The sequence below is a fragment of the Heptranchias perlo genome, chromosome 28 (genome assembly GCF_035084215.1).
Source record: "Heptranchias perlo isolate sHepPer1 chromosome 28, sHepPer1.hap1, whole genome shotgun sequence".
Classification (NCBI taxonomy): Eukaryota; Metazoa; Chordata; class Chondrichthyes; order Hexanchiformes; family Hexanchidae; genus Heptranchias; species Heptranchias perlo.
In genome coordinates, this window is record NC_090352.1 from 30380283 (window position 1) to 30396545 (window position 16263).

General features: G+C 43.3%; 1 protein-coding gene across 6 annotated transcripts in view; it reads right to left on the minus strand.

Annotated features, from left to right (window-relative positions):
- Window positions 1–16263, minus strand: part of LOC137345002 (rap1 GTPase-activating protein 2-like) — a 244852-nt gene that overhangs the window by 15178 nt on the left and 213411 nt on the right. For all 6 annotated transcript variants that reach the window (XM_068008332.1, XM_068008335.1, XM_068008334.1 and 3 more), the window contains 7 exons: window positions 15273–15402; window positions 11075–11230; window positions 10599–10670; window positions 9125–9211; window positions 8632–8766; window positions 3665–3802; window positions 1453–1550 (listed from right to left, as the gene is read on the minus strand). In XM_068008332.1, coding sequence (XP_067864433.1) covers window positions 1453–1550; window positions 3665–3802; window positions 8632–8766; window positions 9125–9211; window positions 10599–10670; window positions 11075–11230; window positions 15273–15402 — 816 coding nt within the window. The remainder of the gene's footprint in view (window positions 1–1452; window positions 1551–3664; window positions 3803–8631; window positions 8767–9124; window positions 9212–10598; window positions 10671–11074; window positions 11231–15272; window positions 15403–16263) is intronic.

A 16263-nucleotide genomic window follows, 5' to 3' on the forward strand; every position in this document is an offset into this window, starting at 1 on the left:
ACTAAAAATAAAACCTTAATCTGGACCTAGCAGCTGCCTTTAAAGAGTCTGGATTACTGTTAGGAGGTGATGATGTGGAGATGCCGGTGATGGACTGGGGTTGACAATTGTAAACAATTTTACAACACCAAGTTATAGTCCAGCAATTTTATTTTAAATTCACAAGCTTTCGGAGGCTTCCCCCTTCCTCAGGTGAACGATGTGAAAATGAGAGACTGCTACATCATTACAGAAAAGGAAGTTAATCTGAGGGGGTGAAAAATGGGACACAGAACTGGGACAACAGCAATTGTGGTTTGGATGTCTAGTAGGGTTGCCAACCCTTCAGGATTGTCCAGGAGTCTCCAGGAATTGAAGATTAATCTCCAGGACACTGCTACGATCAAACCCAGGAGAAAAAAAATCACAGGAGCAGTAAAACAAAAGTGATTTTTGTCATTTTCTTTGAACATTTATTAGTTCTAAAAATATTGGAGACGGGTTAAAAAAAAGGCTGTTTAACCTACAGTCAAGCATCATTTTCACATCGTTCACCTGAGGAAGGGGGAAGCCTCCGAAAGCTTGTGAATTTAAAATAAAATTGCTGGACTATAACTTGGTGTTGTAAAATTGTTTACAATTGTTAGGAGGTGGGTTGCCAACCCTCCAGGATTGTCCTGGAGTCTCCAGGAATTAAAGAGGAATCTCTTGGACACTACTGTGAGCAATCTGGGAGTAAAATTATAGGGTCATTAAAATAATTGCGTGTTTTTTTTCATTTTCTTTGAGCACTTTTTTGTAGAAAAAAGTGCTCAAAATTATTGGAGATGGGGGAAAGAAAGGCTGTTTGACTGGGCGGGACGGTTGCAGGTCCTGTAATGAAACCTCCAGGAATACGTCCAACCAGAGTTGGCAACCCTAGTTAGGGTTTATGCACAGAGTACTTCATCACTGGCACCTGGGTTCTGCAGCTTTTTTCCCCCCCAATCGAGGAACCTAGATGGAAGAGTCAAAGCCCATAGCAGAAGACATTGTAAGGGTTTATAGTTGGTTTAACACCACCACTCAGAAGAGTGTCTGCACCAGATCTCTCAAGCTTTATCCCAAAATGGCTGTTCATGGATCAGCGCACAAGGGAGGGGGGAGGGGAAGTAAAAGGTCATTTTAACTATAGTGTCAAACAGGCGATATCGGATTGCCCGATTTTCCTTTCCATTAACTTCAAAATCGGTCGGGGTGTATAACGGGCGGCTGATCCGATATCGTTGGTTTTACACTCTCGCCAAAAGTTAAAATGACCTCCTATGGTGTTTTTTTCCCAATATCAGTCCCTGACCATCTCTATTCAACTTTATTGATATCATTACAGACACCAGCAAGCTTGAAAAGTGAAGGCAAGGTAAATTGGGGAAGTACTGAGTAGGTAACGGGAGGAAGAAAAGGCAGCTAAGGAGTTCCAGAGTTCACACTTACCAGCGTAGCCTGCCATCCAGTTGACCATCTGAGCTTGTTTGGGGTCGGGGGAAGAGGGCTGATCTTCTTTTCACCGGGCTCTTCAGAAGTTTAGCTTGCTGTCAAAGAAAAAGAGAAGCTCACTACACAGAGAGACTGCTACATCATTACAGAAAAGGAAGTTAATCTGAGGGGGTGAAAAATGGGACACAGAACTGGGACAACAGCAATTGTGGTTCGGATGTCTAGTAGGGTTGCCAACCCTTCAGGATTGTCCAGGAGTCTCCAGGAATTGAAGATTAATCTCCAGGACACTGCTACGATCAAACCCAGGAGAAAAAAAATCACAGGAGCAGTAAAACAAAAGTGATCTTTGTCATTTTCTTTGAACATTTATTAGTTCTAAAAATATTGGAGACGGGTTAAAAAAAAGGCTGTTTAACCTACAGTCAAGCATCATCCAATCGGGTAATTAAGAGCCTGTTTGCCCGCCAATTGGCTTGGGAAGGCGGGGCAGCACGAGGATGGTCGTGTCGGGTGGCCAATGGCGGGAGTGTGGGGGGCGATTGGAGGCAGGAAGTCATGTGATGAAACCTCCAGGAATATGTCCAGAGTTGGCGACCCTAATGTCTACAGAAGCCAAGCATTTTCCAGATTCCAGCAGCTTCTCTTGACCCCTGATGACAGTGTGAGGGATTGCATATCATCCACATCAGGGGTTAAACTGCCTGTTGGATATATCCAGTGAAATAAAGCCTTCAATCAAGACTAACGTTATTCTGCCGAGAGCTGACCCCAAAACCCTCATGAGGTTGGACCAATTACCATAATGTCCCAACCAAATAGGATGAGAAGCACAAAATTAAAACATATATATTTGCTACGTGTGAAATACACATTTCTACTGCAAGGGAAATTTGATAAAATTTGACCAACCAGGTTTGATGGAGCAAATGCTGGATTGCTATTTTCCCCAGGGGAGATGGGGAAGGAAGTTAGGGGATGAATAGGTGGGTGGAGGGAAACCCATGATAGAATGATTATATATGGACTCTGGTTGCCTTTTATAATGTAACCAATGGCATCAACCAAAAATCAAATTAAATGTGTCCCCTTTTTAAAGGGGCCACAACTACTAACAGAACTTAACCAAAAGAAGAAAGGAAACTTATCAAACTAAATAACAATGCTATTCTGGACATCCACCAAACTCTCGGTTGTGGAAGGCCTCAAGTGTCTGCGGACTCCGCATGTTCCCTCCCCAAGGCCTCCCGGGTGCAGACAAGACTGAGGAAGAGAGGGAGGCAGGCAGGTAGAGCGACCCCTCTCACCCCCCGCGGGCCATGTCCAAGCTGGACCTGTGGATGGCCACACTGGCCAGGCCGAGGAGCAGACCCACGAGACGGTGTAGATACTGGATGAAGCAGACTTGATGGGCTGAATGGCCTTTATGTTTGATTCTTGTCTTTGTTCTTTTTGAGTAATCCATTGATCTATTTATTGTAACTTTCTTACACTGTTGATATTAAAAAAATAAATCTGTATTCAGTGTCCAGTCTGAGGTTGGGTAGTTCCCTCAGATGCTTCTTGCAGGATAAGGCTCCATGTCCTGTACAGTTACTAGTTATTTGACATGGATATCACTCCTCCTGCACCTGGGCTTCAGCAGGTCTGATGGGTATTAATAGGCCTCTCATGGCCTGACTAACTGTTGTTGTTGACATTGAAGGTATTTAGTCACGTTCTCTATGCTTTTCATGACCTTCAGTAAGAGAATGCATTTGGGAGGTTGGGCTATAAATGTGGGTTTATCTGCATAAAATCATTTTAAACTATTATTGTTTTATGTGCAATTTTAGTTATAAACCATTTCTAGTTCTAATATAATTTTAGTTCATGAAAATCCATTTAAATTATTAACAGTTAATGAAATCCCCCAAGGCGGAGGGGAACGATCTCACCATCTATTATGTAGACACTTACATTAATCTATTTAATCATAGGACCCTGTAGTTTTTTCCCCCCATTTCTGTGGAGAAGTGCCTGTCCTCATCTGGGCAGATGCCCGCGATGGTCTGATTGTGCCCGGGGAAATCCTGGTGCACAACTGTGACCCACCATCCCATTTTGTAACGTTTTGCTGTGAATGGGCCCTCCAGCAGGATGGGAACGAGGGCCTCAGCCAACAGTGAGACTCCGCTGCGTGGTTAAGGGTGGAGTGACATGTACTCACATTAGGAGGGTGCTTGATGCTTTCCATCACGCTGTGCGGGATCCCTCCACTCTGGCTGCCCGGCAACCCTCCGCTGTGGTGCTTCTTGTGGCTCGACACCATGGTCTCCATCGAGTGGCTGCGCACGCGAATCGCCCTCTGTGTTAGGAAGAAAGACACGGGTCTGTGTAGTGCACAAAAGTGCCCCTCTCTGATTCAATTCAAAATCAATGATATAAATCTGCATAATTTATTTTGACAGATTTGCATTTCCCAGCTCATTAAGATTTTCCACCTGGATGGCTCATCATTATCCAGTCTATCTCTATAGCTCAGCCTTGAATGTCAGCACCCCCCGTACCTATAATAATAGGCAATTACGGGCAGATATTAGTTTGCATACAATAGTTTAGGAGCCAGCCAAGTGTATTTTTTTTACTGTTTTGCTGAATTTGGTGAGAGATGTTAACACTGGAGAAACGGAACCTTTTTCATGTCAGGTCGTGCCAGAATCAAGAACTCCTAAGTCAGATGTAGAGAGTGTTATTTAATCATTCCTGCCCTCCGCCCCATTTTCCCTGGCTCTGTACTTGCTTAAAAATCTGTTCATCTCTAACGTCTTCCAGTTTTGATGAACAACCACCGATCTGAAATGTTAACAATGTTTCTCTCTCCACAGATGCTGCCTGACCTGCTGAGCGTTTCCAGCATTTTCGGGTTTTATTTCAGACTTCCAGCATCCGCAGTATTTTTGCTTTTGTTTCAGGTATGGTACGGTTGGTTGGCTGCAGAATATAGTGCCCTGTACCCAAGTCTCAGCACCAAACTCACAAGAGCATCCTATATTGCACCAATCTGATATTGTTCCACTTATCACACAGGACGTTTTATGGCCTCTGAGCAGGGTTACCAATTTAATGCTGAATTAGGGGCGATTTGTGCTCTGGGTCCTCAGCCAAAACCTATCCCAGCTTTAAAAAAGAAGTATCAGCAAGTGTAGACTGATTCTCAGCTCCGCACTACCCTCCTCCAGGTGGGTCTGTGGGATAGTTGGACTGCGAACCTTCATAGGCCCTGTAAACGTCAGCTGAGCTGTCCCTATATCACAAATCCATTTTTACGAAAAGAATTCCACGTTTATCCTCATTTATTTCCACACCTTATAATCTGTGGGCTATCAGGATTCTCACCATAAGCAAGCAAGACAACAGAATCAAAGCTACAATTCCACCCTTGCCCCTGTTTTAAAGGTATACATTACATAGGAACAGGAGTAGGCCATTCAGCCCCTTGTGCCTGCTCCGCCATTTGATAAGATCATGGCTGATCTGTGATCTAACTCCATATACCTGCCTTTGGCCCATATCCCTTAATACCTTTGCTTGCCAAAAAGCTATTTATCTCACATCTAAATTTAGCAATTGAGCTAGTATCAATTGCTGTTTGCGGAAGAGAGTTCCAAACTTCTACCAGCTTTTGTGTGTAGAAATGTTTTCTAATATCGCTCCTGAAAGGTCTGGCTCTAATTTTTAGACTGTGCCCCCTACTCCTAGAATCCCCAACCAGCAGAAATAGTTTCTCTCTATCCACCCTATCCGTTCCCCTTAATATCTTATAAACTTCGATCAGATCACCCCTTAACCTTCTAAACTCTAGAGAATACAACCCCAATTTGTGTAATCTCTCCTCGTAACTTAGCCCTTGAAGTCCGGGTATCATTCTAGTAAACCTACGCTGCACTCCCTCCAAGGCCAATATGTCCTTCCGAAGGTGCGGTGCCCAGAACTGCTCACAGTACTCCAGGTGCGGTCTACTATGGTCATTTTGTCCCATCCCGTACGTCCCTCCCCCAATCACCAAAAAAACCTCCTAAAGTATTTTTAAGCAGGTATTGGTTTCTGTTCCCTGTTTGAAGTGGAAAATTAATTGTTCAAGGATGACTGGGCCTAGAATGTGAAATATATTTCACTTTAGAAGCTACGAGAGCTTTTGTCAACTGGGCTTATGTTTCATTCCGGGCTCACTAGCTGCTAAAGCCAATGTCCTTTTGTATTATTTTTCTCTTGCAGAGAAAAGCAGCCAAGGGTGAAAAAGAATTTCATTATGAGAGGTTTAACTGCCTCTCCCAATCATTCCGAACTTTGATTCTTTATGTGATTCTGCAGGTGAAATTAAAGACTGGGATTAAACAGCTTTTTTTTTTGACATTGCTTTTGCTTCAAGGCAAAAGGCTGGAGATGGGGATGCAAAAATCTAAATACCAGAAAATCCTATTCTTAAGTAGCATCTCAGTGCAGAGTTATATGAGGCGCAGGCCTGAGGGTGCAACTTGTACACTGCTGTAAGAGATCCTTTCTCCTCGTTCTTTTTGCCTGTCTACTCATTTAAAAAAAATCACAAACAAAATTGCAAATTGTGTAAAAGGCGACAAGAGTTTCAATTTCTGAAATTTAAAGTAAAGAAAGAACTTGCATTTGTATAGTACCTTCTGCGTCCTCAGCACAACCAACTTCACAGCCAATGAATGCATCAGTAATGTAGACAAACATGGCAATCAATTTGCACACAGCAAGATCCCACAAATAGCAATGTGATAAATAATCAGATAATCTGTATCAGTGGTGGTGTTGGTTGAGGGATATATTTTGGCCAGGACACTGGGGAGAACTTTGATTTTCTTCAAATAATGCCATGGGATCTTTTACGTCCACCTGAGAGGGTAACTCAGGGCCTCAGTTTAACATCTCATCCGAAAGACCGCCCCTCCGACAGTGCAGCACTCCCTCAGTACTGTACTGAGGTATCAGCCTTGAGTGTGTGCTCAAGTCTATGGAGTGGGACTTGAACTCTTCGCCTGCTGACTTAGAGGTGAGAGTGCTACCAACTGGGCAGCACTGAGCCACAGCTAGACACTTTAAAATTTAAGGTATTCAGCACAGCAAATAAAGTAAGACCATCAATGACTCAAATAAAACCAGCAAATGGTAGTGATGCACAGCAAGTCAGGAAATGAAAAAAAGGAAAAGATATCTTGGGTGGAACCTTTCATCAGAACTGATTAAAAGGAAAAACTTTCCTTTATATAGTGTCTTTGATGTCTGTCCAAAATGTCTCAAAGTGATTCACATACAATCAAGTGCTTTGAAATAAAGTGACTGTTATTATACATGGAAATGTGGCAGCCATTTTGTGCGCAGCAATATCCCACAACATCAATTAAATGAATGACCAGTTAATCTATGTTTGGTGACGTTGGTTGAGGGAGGACATTGGCCAGGATGCCAATAGTGTCGTGGGATTCTTCAGATGATGTTACCTGTTTTTCAGCTAATTGAATCCCTGCCTGTAGTTCACTGACAGCCATCTGCTAATTTATATTATGGAGGGGATTGAATTTCTGATTTTCTTTCAAATGATTGATATCACCTTCCCAGCAGCATCATCTTTGATGTTGCAATGACATGCGTGCCTTTTGATGTAGGACCGCACAGGATATCGAGTCACATTGGATGGTGAATTAAACAAAATTTCACTTCTCTCCATATAATAGATCATATTCGTGTGTTGTTTTTATTGGGAAACCTCGGTGAAGACTGAAGACCCAGAGAAAAGGACACCAAGAGTGAAAAAAAAGAGGAGAACCTGGGTTTTAAAAGGCCTGTAGATATAGGAGGCAGGCAGGACTGAGGACCTTGCAATTTTGGGGAAAGAATGAGTTGAAAATAGTGTGTTGAGTCTTGATTTCAGCAGAATAATGATGCATGATCAGTGTGGTGTGTTAGTCTAGGGAGTTTTTTTGGGGAGATTCGGGGGAAAGAGAGGTATTTGACATGGGTTGGTAATTGGTTGGGAGGTAGGAGACAGAGGAGTAGGGATAAAGGAAATGTTCTCTGATTGGTGGGTCGTGACAAGTAGTGTTCCCCAGGGATTTACACTGGGGCCTCAGCTTTTCACCATGTATGTTAACGACTTGGATGAAGGACTAGAGAGTTGTACACACAAGTCTGCAGGTTACACTAAGTTAGGAGGCACAGTAAGTTGTGTTAGATGGAAACATTTTGCCAAAGGGGGATAGACAGACTAAGTGAGTAGGCAAAACTATGACAGATGAAGTTCAATGTGGGGAAGTGTAAACTCATCCACTTTGGATCCAGAAAAGACAAATTGTAATATTTTCTTCATGTTGAGAGACTAGAAGCTGTGGAGGAGCAAAAGAACTTGGGAGGCCATGTACACAAATCACTAAAGACTAATGCACAGGTACAAAAGTAATCAAAAATCTAATGGAATGTTTGCCTTTATCTCAGGGAGTTCGAATACAAAAGTGAGGAAGTTATGCTTCAGTTGTACAGAGCCTTGGTCAGACCCCATCTGGAGTTTTTGCATTCAGTTTTAGGCACCAATCTTTAGGAAGGAAAAACTGGCCTTGGATACAGCGCATATTCACCAGAATGATACCGGGGCTTAAAGGGTTAAGTTATGAGGACAGGTTGCATAAACCTGGCTTGTATTCTCTTGAGTTTAGAAAGTTGAGGGATGATCTAATTGAGGTTTTTATAATGATAAAAAGGAACCAATGGGGTATATGCAGAGAAATTATTTCCTCTCGTGAGGGAATCCAGAACAAGGGGGCATCATCTTAAAATAGCTCATAATCTTAGGCCATTTAGGAGTGAAATCAAAGGGTAGTAGAAATCTGGAACTCTCTTCCCCCAAAAGGCTATTGAGGCTTGGTCAATTGAAATTTTCAAGACTGAAATCGATAGTTTTTTTTTAGGTAAGGGGTATCAAGTGAAATGGAGCAAAGGCGGGTAAATGGAGTTGAGGTGCAGATCAGCCATGATCCAACTGAACGGCAGAACAGGCTTGAGGGGCTGAATGGCCTACTCTTGTTCCTATGTTTTTACTGAATTCAAATCAAATATCTGACAAGAGTACATCCGATGTGCCAGGTTTGGATGTAAGGTTGTCCTACTAGTTGGCTTTACCTTGAAAGACTCTAGGAATCCTCCATGGCCGCCATTTTCCATCTTCTCTTCATCAGAGCCCAGCCCCAACATAGCCTGTGTCTGGCTGTGGAGTTCGTCATGCAAGTTGTCCAGCAGCGCTGCTCGTGTACGGTCCTGTGTAGAGAAAGAACGAAAATATACATAGTGCTTAACGGGACATACAACGAGGGCTTCCTAGAGGTCTTATTATACAGTGTTCGAGTTACACCGAAGATTAAAAAGAACACAGCTTGACCTGGCATACAGTGAAGTACATTTCATTGTTCTGATTCTTGCCGTTAACCCCAAAAAAGTATCAAAGATAGTTTACTTTGATTAAAAAAGTTTCTACAACAATTATCCCTCCTGATTTTAGACAGCAGCATTGACATGACTGTGAAAGGAATATTTTAAATATGATATACATATTTATTTCACTCTCGTGCATTCCTCACATTGTTCCGTGAAACAGCCTCAAAATGTGCATTCTTACCTCCAGCTTTGCAAACTTCTCAGACTTGTAGCAAGCAGTCTCTGCGTTGATGAGCTTTGTGAGCAGAAACTCTCTGAATTCAGGGCCCTGGGAATAAAAAGTGCATGTTCATGAGCTCCGTTCCTGAGTAAAATACATTTAAGGATAGGATGGCGCAGTGCCCTGAGGATCCAAAGCGCTGTGCCACAAGAGTGCTGGGTGCGGTGGATTCATCCCTGTGGTGCCTTGCCAATGTATTCCCAATCTCAGCCAGTTGCCACGCAGAGGCAAGAAAAAGGTAAGCTGCTTCTCCACTGGAAGGGGCTGGAAGGAGGCAAGAAAAGTCTGAAGAGGTTCATGGATGCAAACCATGTTGTACTATTCTATGGCACAGTACATTGGTACACAGTTGTACCACCATGCTATCCTGGAGAATCAGTAGTGTAACACGTGAGAAGCACAATCACGTGTCTCTGGACAATGCCAATGGGAGGTCAACAAGTTGAAAAAAAAATCTATTTAAATAACCCAAGGGGCAAATTTCAAAAGCTTCGGGTTAAACATAAATCTTTACAAAATTCTTACTATAAAGAGGTCCTGAGGCTAACAGCCTCTTGCAAATAACATCAGGGATGAGAAAGAGGCATCAAAGCCATCCCTCTAACACATCAACTGTCCCATCATAACATCTCACTGCATTCTGAATAACCCCAATGATTTTACTTTCTTGTTTTGTTTGCTATTTTGTTACAAGCATTTACCATTTTGGGGATTTTCTGATAGCTGTATTTACTTTTCAGTTATTTGCATTTATGTCATCTGGTCCTACTTTCTTTGCATACTTCAAAGTAATGGAATCTTATTTATATCATTTAGTATTCTATATACTCAGTGAGCTCCTCCCTTAACTACCTATTTTCATGGCCTATGCCCTGGTATCTTGTTGCTTTTTTCAGTACCCTTGCCCTTTATACAAGGTACCCCTCTGCCTCGTATAAAAGTAAAGATCCTCCTCTCTAGATAATATGCACATCTTCTGTACAGAAGACACTGTTCTACTATATAGTAGGCATCTCCTTGCTCTATATAAAGTGCACCTCTCTTTTACATAAATAGTCACTCTCTTGTACTTAAGACGCCTCTGTAATGTATAACGCACCCTCTCCTTTCCATTCCAATGGAAGTAGTTAGTAATTGTGCTTCTGAGGTTGCTCTGTTTATGTTGTGGGATGGATCTGGCAACAACGTATCAACCAGTTCAATGTCACATTCACGTCCAAAACCAAAATGGTGGACCTGACAGTGCGCTGTTGGGAGTATTTTAAGCTTGGTACACATTCACTCTCTCCTGTATACAGACTCTTCGCTCCTTTATATAAGACATGCCTCTCCTGCATAATAGGCATCCTCTGTTGTACAGAAGATGTCCATCCTGTAAATACAAAATAGTTAACTGCACTTGGCAACATTCAGCACGTAAATCAGTCCTTCTTACCTTTCTAAACACAGGTGGGCTTGGTAATAGGGGGCCAAAGGGACGCACGCCCTCTCGAGCAGTGACTGAAACCTGGCAAGCGATGGGAAGATTATTATTAGAAAGTTTTTTTTTGAATGAATCTGAGCCCAGGTTAATCAGATATACAGTGGATGCCGTTTATCCGAATGTCAGTTAACTCCAAATGACTTCAATGAGAAAGAAAGTCGGGCATGGTGCAAAACATGCTGCCGATTCGCTACGAGCACAATTTACGTTACTGGCTAAAACTAATTTCACCCCCTTCATGTTTAAACTGCACTTCCTATGGATTGATGAGTTTACTGTATAAAAGATGGCAACGAGGCAATACCAGAATACACAAGCTGGCATTAATACACCATTTTTGTTTTGTGCCTGGTTCAATTGGGCCAGGGGAGCATTCCTCCCCTTTTTTTTTAAACCCAATATGTTACTGAATAGGTTAATGCTATTACCTTATAAGTAGTTTTATCTGTACAGGGAGTCTCCACCTGCACCACAATGTATGCGTGAAGGAAGTTTGAAGCAATCATATCTGGAACGAAAGGTGTGTTTTCCTCTTGGAACACGAGTGCCACAATGTCATTCCCGATGTGCCGTTTTCTTTGCAGCTGTGACAAGAGAAACTGAATATTTAGCCAAAGCGAATACTACATCTTAAACTAGGAAGAAATAGCATTTTCTAGATGCCAGGGATAATTTGAATGGAAGGTTATAATACTCATCCATTCACTGAGTTTGATATTGGGATATATCTATTTATTAACCTGTAGCTTTCTCCCCTCTTCTTGTGAAGGAGCTGTCTCACACTGGGGATGGTTCCAAGGGCATCAGCTGACCTCTGGTTCTTCACTCAACTGGGCAAACCGTGTATGGGCTTGGACAGTGAGCGTTAGCAAGCTTTTCCACTATGGTGAGCATCACAGTCGAGACTGATCCACAGATAACATTCAGGAGAGGAACCCTTGGCTGATTTCTTCTCTCCCTAGCTCAGGGACACTGACGAATATTCTGGCATCCATACTGAAGCTCCAGCCAAGGTCAACTAACTTAGTACAGACCTGGGACTGAGCCTGGGACCTTCCTGGTGTGTGGCTCAGGTTCTTACTGGCCATTATGGAGAACTAAGCCACTGACATTGGAATATTTCCATTTCTACGTTCTTTTTTTTTGAAAATCTATGCTCAGATCACATCATAATAAGTTTCCTTATGATTTTGGGTAATACATTGCTAGGATATAATGAATTGATGATAGATTACTCAGACATAAGAACATAATAAGATAAGAATTAGCAGCAAGAGTAGGCCATACGGCCCCTTGAGCCTGCTCCGCTATTCAATAAGATAATGGCTGATCTTCAACCTCAACTCCACTTTCCCACCCAATCCCTATATCCCTTTATTCCCCTAGACCCCAAAAATCTCTCTCAGCCTTGAATATACTCAATGACTCAGCATCCACAGCCCTCTGGGGTAGAGAATTCCAAAGATTCACAACCCTCTGAGTAAAGAAATTCCTCCTCATCTCAGTCCTAAATGGCTGACCCCTTATCCTGGGACTATGCCCCCCTAGATCTAGACTCTCCAGCCAGGGGGAACAACCTCTCAGCATTTACCCTGTCAAGCCCCCTCAAAAGCTTGTATGTTTCTATGAGATCACCTCTCATTCTTCTAAACTCCAGAGAGTATAGGCCCATTTTACTCAATCTCTCCTCTTAGGACAACCCTCTCATCCCAGGAATTAATTTAGTGAACCTTCATTGGACCGCCTCTGGGGGGAATATATCCTTCCTTAGCTAAAGAGACCAAAACTGTGCACAGTACTCCAGGTATGGTCTCACCAAAGCCCTGTACAATTGTAGCAAGACTTCCTTACTCTTGTACTCCAACCCCCTTGCAATAAAGGACAATATTCCATTTGCCTCCCTAATTGATTACTGTACCGGCATGCTAACTTTTTGTGTTTCTTATACGAGGACACCCAGATCTCTCTGAATACCAACATGTTCTATTCTTCCTACCAAAGTGAATAACCTCACACTTCCCCACATTATACTCCATTTGCCACCTTCTTGCCCACTCACTTAATCTGTCTCTATCCCTTTGCAGACTCTTTGTGTCCTCCTCACAGCTTACTTACCCACCGAGCTTTGTATCATCAGCAAACTTGGATACATTACACTCGGTCCCTTCATCTAAGTCATTAATATAGATTGTAAATAGCTGAGGCCCAAGCACCGCTCCTTGCGGCACCTCACTAATTACAGTCTGCCAACCTGAAAATGACCCATTTATCCCTACTCTCTGTTTTCTGTCTGTTAACCAATCATTTATCCATGCCAATATATTACCCCCAACCCCATGATCCCTTATCTGGTGTAAGCAACCAAAGAATAGCAACCAAATTGTTAATAGAAGCAAAGGACAAGAGCAGGGAGCTTCTTAACAATGCTTTTCTGGAGAGAAAAATGATTGAGGGATACGGTGAGATGCAGGTGGGTGACAGGTAGATCGATCAAGAAAGAAGCAGTTCCTAAAAATGCTTGCGTTCACTTTTACAATGTAGTGTACTGTCAAGGTCGTTTTTAACTGTACAATACTCCTTTTCCCCCTAGAACTGGGAAAAGTAATAGTAAATGGGGGAAAAAAAACAAGGTAAGGTCCAAGCCTTGAAAGTTTGTGGGCTGTGATCACGGCAGTTACGCCCCCGCCATTGTCCTCCAGCAATGACATTGCCTGAGTTTGCTAGGTCAGTGAGAGGCCACCTTATTTGCATGGGGCTGGCCTGTAGCCGCCTCTCCGGTGCCCGCATGCCCTCCACAGCTGGATCATCTGGCACCTGGCCACCTTTTGGGGGTGGGGAGGGAGTTGCCCAAGCCCCTCCTAGGCCCAATGATGCCCCCCTTGCCCAGCCTTTGAGGGACCAGACTTCTTCCCTGGCCTTTACCCTTCCGCCTCCGCCTCCACCCCCCCCTCCCCCCCCGGGGCTCTCTCATGCTCATTTTGGAGCCCACTATGCCTCATCTCACTTGGTGTACTGGCCTCCAGTCCTACGTCGAGTCCCAACTGAGCCAAGGAAGTGGGAAATCCTGGGGTACGGATTCCCTGACCTCTGGGGACCACGCCCAAAGTTATTTGCCTTATAAGGGGCGAGTGGCGGTTCTGCACCTCACAAAGGCCCCATGGAAAATCCCAGAAATGGCGGAGACCTGGCATAACGTGATGGGGTTCCTTCGGACTCTCGCTGGAGTCATTGAGGGACCTTCCAAACGTTAAATTAAAGGCCATTCTGTTCCAAAAGAAGGTACAATGTGGGCGCGAGCACATCTGTAACTCCTCACACAGACTTTCCGTCCTCAGCCGTGAAGTGATGTGAAAGTACAGACCTGAGGGGTGATTTTCCGTGGGGATTTCTCCCATTGGTCCCCCATAACTTTGGCAGAACAGCTGTGGAAACCCTGGGATAATGGCATAAATGCCCTTTACACTGTTTTTCCGGCATTTCCATGCTTCATCCGACGTAATTTCAGCGGATGAGGGGAAAACCCTGGCAGAAATTCACCCCCTGAAGATTGAGCAAGAAGAAAAAAAAAAATCAAGAGAGTCGTCCCAGATTGCTCTCATACCCTTCCTTAAGCCTGGGATTCAGCAATACTGGCAGAGCAATGGGCCTGCTTGTCCTATTGGCTTGGGATGCTTCATGGAGCAGAGATAACACAGGGGAAAAAAAAAAAAATGCATAAAATATCTTTTAAAAATCAATATTTAATCAGCTTCTTCTCATTTGTACAGAGGACCAAAGAAGGCAAAGAGGTGAAAAGGCAAGACCGACTCGAATGAAGAAAGACCTTCGGCCCATTTGACCTCATCCTTCGAGAATACTAACCTTTATTCCCATTTCTTAAAAATGTCCAGTGCCCTGGCCTCAAAGACCCTTCCTGAACCCATTCCAGAAGGAAATAAAGAAAGACTTGCATTTTTATAGCACCTTTCACTACCTCAGGACGACCCAAAGCACTTTACAGCCAATGTGTGGTCACTGGTGTAATGTAGGAAATGCAGCAGCCAATTTGCGCACAGCAAGATCCCACAAACAGCAATGTGATAATGACCAAATAATCTGTTTTTAATAATGTTGGTTGAGGGATAAATATTGGCCAGGACACCGGGGAGAACTCCCCTGCTCTTCTTCGAAATAGTGCAAGGGGATCTTTTACGTCCACCTGAGAGGGCAAACGGGGCCTCGGTTTAACGTCTCACCTGAAAGACAGTTGAGGATACACCAGATGACTTTTAAAATTACGACGGGTTTCGATAGAGTGAATAGGGAAAGACAATTTCCTTTGCTTGGGGAATCACTGATAAAGGGGGGCATCAAATCTATCGCTACGAGTGAGATGTTAGGAGAATTTATTGTCCGCATATGTTTGATAGAGCATGGAATGCTTTGCTACGGGAATATTTGAGACAGGGACCATTTTAAGGGAAGAATAGATAAGCATTTGAAGAAGAGGAAGATGCAGCACTATGAGGGAAGAGTGGAAGGGGGGGGGGATTAGTTTTGGATTACTCTAGCAAAGAACTGGCACTGACACCATGGGCCAAATGGTGTGCTTCTGCTCTATAAACGTCTAAGGTTCTATTAACTTACCTGCTGAGTGTCTCCTTCTGTAAACGGCAGTTTTGTGGAAACATGGAACATTATCTCTCTGTCTTTGAAGGTGGTGTAGACAGACTCTGACCCCGTTTGACCATGTGCAACATCAAGGCCTCCTCGGAAGCTGTATTGGGTAGACATTTTATATTCAAGTTACTCTTTTCTTTGTGTGAAGGCTTTCAAAATCAGATACATCCTGATAGTGGTTTGTTAAACTTCACTTATGTATATTTACAGACCGATGAGCAATACATCAAACATGGAACATGGAAACAGCCTTCTCTTGGAGATGCTATATAGTATCATAGTAGGTCCAACACAGGAGGAGGCCATTCGGCCCATCGTGTCTGTGCCGGCTCTTTGAAAGAGCTGTCCCATTCCCCTGCGCTTTTCCCATAGCCCTGTAATTTTTTTCCCTTCAAGCATTTATCTAATTCCCTTTTGAAAGTTACTATTGAATCTGCTTCCACCGCCCTTTCAGGCAGTGCATTCCAGGTCAGCTGCGTAAAAAAATGTTTCCTCATGTCGCCTCTGGCTCTTTTGCCGATCACCTTAAATCTGTGTCCTCTGGTCACTGACCCTTCTGCCACTGGAAACAGCTTCTCTTTATTTACTCTATCAAAGCCGTTCATGATCTTGATCACTTCTATCAAATCTCCCCTTAACCTTCTCTGTTCTAAGGAGAACAACCCCAGCTTCTCCAGTCTCTCCACATAACTGAAGTCCCTCATCCCTGAAACCATTCTAATAAATCTCTACTGCACCCTCTCTAAGGCCTTGACATCCTTCCTAAAGTGTAGTGCCCAGAACTGAACACAATATCCCAGCTGAGGCCTAACCAGTGTTTTATAAAGGTTTAGCACAACTTCCTTGCTTTTGTATGCTATGCCTCTATTGAAAAGCCCAGGATTCCGTATGTTTATTTTTTAAATAGCTTTCTCAACGTGCCACCTTCAAAGATTTGTGTATGTGCACTGCCAGGTCT